This window comes from Eumetopias jubatus, unplaced genomic scaffold (genome assembly GCF_037043125.1).
Source record: "Eumetopias jubatus isolate StellerSeaLion01/CBP00866 unplaced genomic scaffold, mEumJub1_p1.0 scaffold_1, whole genome shotgun sequence".
NCBI lineage: Eukaryota > Metazoa > Chordata > Mammalia > Carnivora > Otariidae > Eumetopias > Eumetopias jubatus.
Window position 1 is genome coordinate 207278015 of NW_028274807.1, and position 4803 is coordinate 207282817.

General features: G+C 41.5%; 1 protein-coding gene across 1 annotated transcript; it reads right to left on the bottom strand.

Annotated features, from left to right (window-relative positions):
• On the bottom strand, window positions 1–933 carry LOC114203653 (olfactory receptor-like protein OLF4). The gene has a single exon (XM_028096994.2). The coding sequence runs from the start codon at window positions 931–933 to the stop codon at window positions 1–3; it is 933 nt and encodes a 310-aa protein (XP_027952795.2).
• Window positions 934–4803: the final 3870 nt, after the last annotated feature.

Below are 4803 nucleotides of genomic sequence, written 5' to 3' on the forward strand. Positions count from 1 at the left end.
TTACGTCACTGGAATCCCAACAATTCTTTTCAAAGTCCTCTTTATGTCTCTGTTCCTCAGGCTGTAGATGAAGGGGTTCAGCATGGGCGTCACCACCGTGTACATCACCGAGGCTACTGCACCTGAGTGGGAGCTCTGGGGAGCAGCAGAGCTTAGGTACACTCCTAGGATTGTACAGTAAAATAAGGAGACAACGGAGAGGTGAGATGCACAGGTGGAAAATGCTTTATACTTGCCCTGAGCTGATGAGATCCCAACTATGGATGAAACTATCTTAGAATAAGAGTAAATAATACCAGCAAGGGGACTACCACCCAGCAGGACAGTTGCAAAATACATCACTATATCATTAAGAAAGGTGTCGGAACAGGCAAATCGGAGCACCTGATTAATTTCACAGAAAAAGTGGGAAATATCCACCTGTCTACAGAAGGACAGCCACAATACCATCAAGCTTTCTAACAAGGAATGCAGGGCACTCATCATCCAGGACACCAGAACCAACAGTCCACAGAAACATGGGTTCATGATAACTGTGTAGTGCAAGGGGTGACAGATGGCCACAAAGCGGTCATAGGCCATTACAGCCAGGAGAAAATCATCCATTCCAGCAAAGAGTAGGAAAAAGTATATCTGAGTGATGCAGCCATCATAAGTTATGACTTTACTCTGAGTCTGGATGTTCTGAAGCATCTTGGGGTTGGTGGTGGAGGTGAAAGAAATGTCTACAGAGGACAGGTTGGCGAGGAAGAAGTACATAGGGGTGTGGAGGTGGGAGCCTGAGCTGATGGCCAGGGTGATGAGTAGGTTTCCAAACACAGTGATCAGGTACATGGAGAGGAAAAGCCCAAATAGGAGGGGCTGCAGTTCTGGTTCTTCTGATAATCCCAGAAGAAGAAACTCTGGAATTTGTGTGTCACTGCCTGGTTTCATGTAATGGTGGTGACTAAAAGGAAAGAAAAAAACACCATAATCATTTTCAAGCAAATGGGCTTCTTTCATTTATTTGTTACCTTTTATTTTTTCATTTTTATTTTATTTTATTTTTATTTTATTATGTTATATTAGTCACCATATAATACATCATTAGTGTTTGATGTGGTGATCCGCGATTCATTGTTTTCATTTAACACCCAATGCTCCATGCAGTACGTGCCCTCCTTAATACCCATCACCGGGGAAACCCATTCCCCTGCCCCCCTCCCCTCTAAAACCCTGTTTGTTTCTCAGAGTCCATAGTCTCTCATGGTTCATCTCTTCCTCCGATTCCCCCCCTTCATTTTTCCCTTCCTTCTCCTAATGTCCTCCATGCTATTCCGTATGCTCCACAAATAAGTGAAACCATATGATAATTGACTTCCTCTGCTTGACTTATTTCACTTAGCATAATCTCCTCCAGTCCCATCCATGTTGATGCAAAAGTTGGGTATTCATCCTTTCTGATGGTTAAGTAATATTCCATTGTATGTATGGACCACATCTTCTTTATCCATTCATCTGTTGAAGGGCATCTCGGCTCTTTCCACAGTTTGGCTATTGCGGACATTGCTGCTATGAACATTGGGGTGCATATGGCCGTTCTTTGCACTACATCTGTGTCTTTGGGGTAAATACCCAGGAGTGCAATTGCTGGGTCATATGGTAGCTCTATTTTTAGTTTTTTGAGGCACCTCCACACTGTTTTCCAAAGTGGCTGTACCAACTTGCATTGCCACCAACAGTGTAAGAGGGTTCCCCTTTCTCCACAACCTCTCCAACATTTGTTGTTTCTTGCCCTGTCCCTTTTTGCCATTCTAACTGGTGTAAGGTGCTATCTCAATGTGGTTTTGATTTGAATTTCCCTGATGGCTAATGATGATGAACATTTTTTCATGTGTCTGTTGGACATTTGTATGTCTTCTTTGCAGAAGTGTCTGTTCATGTCTTCTGCTTATTTACTGACTTGATTATGTGTTTTTTGGGTGTTGAGTTTGAGAAGTTCTTTATAGATCTTGGATACCAGCCCTTTATCTGTAGTGTCATTTGCAAATATCTTCTCCCATTCTGTGGGTTGTCTCTTTGTTTTGTTGACTGTTTCCTTTGCTGTGCAGAAGCTTTTTATCTAGATGAAGTCCCAAAAGTTCATTTTTGCTTTTGTTTCACTAGACTTTGGAGATGTATCTTGAAAGAAGTTGCTGCAGCCGATGTCAAAGAGGTTACTGCCTATGTTCTCCTCTAGGATTTTGATGGATTCCTGTCTCACATGGAGGTCTTTCATCCATTTTGAGTTTATCTTTGTGTATGGTGTTAAGGAATGGTCAAGTTTCAGTCTTCTGCATATGGCTGTCCAATTTTCCCAGCACCAATAATTGAAGAGACTGTCTTTTTTCTTTTTTTTTGTCTAAAGATTTTTATTTATTTGACAGAGAGAAACACAGCGAGAGAGGGAACACAAGCAGAGGGAGTAGGAGAGGGAGAAGGAGGCTCCCCACTGAGCAGGGAGCCCGATGAGAGGCTTGATCCCAGGACCCCGAGATCATGACCTGACCCGAAGGCAGACGCTTAACGACTGAGCCACCCAGGTGCCCCTAGACTGTCTTTTTTCTATTGCATATTTTTTCCTGCTTTGTCGAAGATTATTTGACCATAGAGTTGAGGGTCCATATCTGGGCTCTCTATTCTGCTTCATTGGTCTATACGTCTGTTTTTGTGCCAGTAGCATGCTGTCTTGATGATCACTGTTTTGATATAGCTTGAAATCGGGCAACGTGATGCCCCCAGCTTTGTTTTTCTTTTGCAACATTTCCTTGGTGATTCAGGGTTTTTTCTGATTCCATACAAATTTTAGGATTGTTTGTTCCAGCATTTTGAAAAATGTCATTGGAATTTCGATTGGAATGGCATTGAAGGTATAGATTGCTCTGGGTGACATAGACATTTTAACAATGTTTGTTCCCCAGGATGCAAGGGTGGCTCAACATTCGCAAATCAATCAATGTGATAGAACACATTAATAAGAGGAGAGAGAAGAACCATATGGTCCTCTCAATTGATACAGAAAAAGCATTTGACAAAATACAACATCCTTTCCTGAGTACAACTCTTCAGAGTGTAGGGATAGAGGAAACATTCCTCAAGTTCATAAAATCCATCTATGAAAAGCCCACAGCAAATATCATCCTCAATGGGGAAAAGCTGAGAGCCTTTCCCTTAAGATCAGGAATACGTCAAGGATGCCCACTCTCGCCACTATTGTTCAACATCGTACTAGAAGTCCTAGCAACAGCAATCAGATGACAAAAAGAAATAAAAGGTATTCAAGTTGGCAAGGAAGATGTCAAACTCTCCCTTTTCGCAGACTACATGATACTTTACGTGGAAAACCCAAAAGACTCCACCCCAAATTACTAGAACTCATACAGCAATTCAGTAATGTGACAGGATACAAAAATCAATGCACAGACATTTTTCTATGTGCAAAGGGAATAAACCTGCAATTTACAACAGAAAATATACAATGTATGACAATAGAAGGGAATTTTTAAATCTGAAATAAAAAAAGACTTTTCTGAATGATTTTAAAGGCAAAGCTTTTGGAATCAGAAAACCAGGTTTTGAATGTCAGATCTACCACATATAAGCTATTTGATCTTAGGAGAGACAACCAATCCATTCCAAATGTGAATATCCTTACTCAAATAGTGGGGACAGCGGTACCCATCCTCCTAGGGTGGCAGACAGCATTAGTCAGCATATGTAAAAAGCTTACAATATAGTTCCTTCCTGTGACTAAGTGAGTGATTATAACCAGTGAAAAGATTTGGCTGAGTTTTTCTTCTACCTCACAAATCTCTCCATCATTTTCACGCCTTCTATAATGAAGTATTACAAAGTAAAGATAGTTCGCATACCACTATTTGCATATTAAATACAATTTTTATTTGTTTCAGATCTGTGATTCAACAGTGTTACACAATTCACAGCGCTCACCGTAGCACATATCTTCCCCAATGTCTATCACCCAGCCACCCCCATGCCTCCCACCCCCGACCACTCCAGCAACCCTCAGTTTGTTCCTGAGATTAAGAATTCCTCATATCAGTGAGGTCATATGATACATGTCTTTCTCTGATTGACTTATTTCGCTCAGCATAACACCCTCCAGTTCCATCCACGTCGTTGCAAATGGCAAGATCTCATTCCTTTTGATGGCTGCATAATATTCCATTGTGTATATATACCACCTCTTCTTTATCCATTCATCTGTCGATGGACATCTTGGCTCTTTCCACAGTTTGGCTATCGTGGACATTGCTGCTATAAACATTGGGGTGCACGTACCCCTTCGGGTCCCTACATTTGTATCTTTGTGGTAAATACCCAGTATTGCAATTGCTGGATCAAATGGTAGCTCTAATTTCAACTGTTTGAGGAATCCCCATACTGTTTTCCAGAGGGGTTACACCAGCTTGCATTCCCACCAACAGTGTAGGAGGGTTCCCCTTTCTCCACATCCCCGCCAACATCTGTCGTTCCCTGACTTGTTAATTTTAGCCATTCTGACGGGTGTGAGGTGGTATCTCATTGAGGTTTTGATTCGGATTTCCCTGATGCCGAGCGATGTTGAGCACTTTTTCATGTGCCTGTTGGCCATTTGGATGTCTTCTTTGGAAAAATGTCTGTTCATGTCTTCTGCCCATTTCTTGATTGGATTATTTGTTCTTTGGGTGTTGAGTTGGATAAGTTCTTTATAGATTTTGGATACTAGCCCTTTATCTGATATGTCATTTGCAAATATTTTCTCCCAATCTGTCGGTTGTCTTT

Coding starts and splice junctions, on each gene's coding strand:
- LOC114203653 (XM_028096994.2), bottom strand. CDS start 933: ATGAAACCAGGCAGTGACACACAAATTCCAGAGTTTCTTCTTCTGGGA.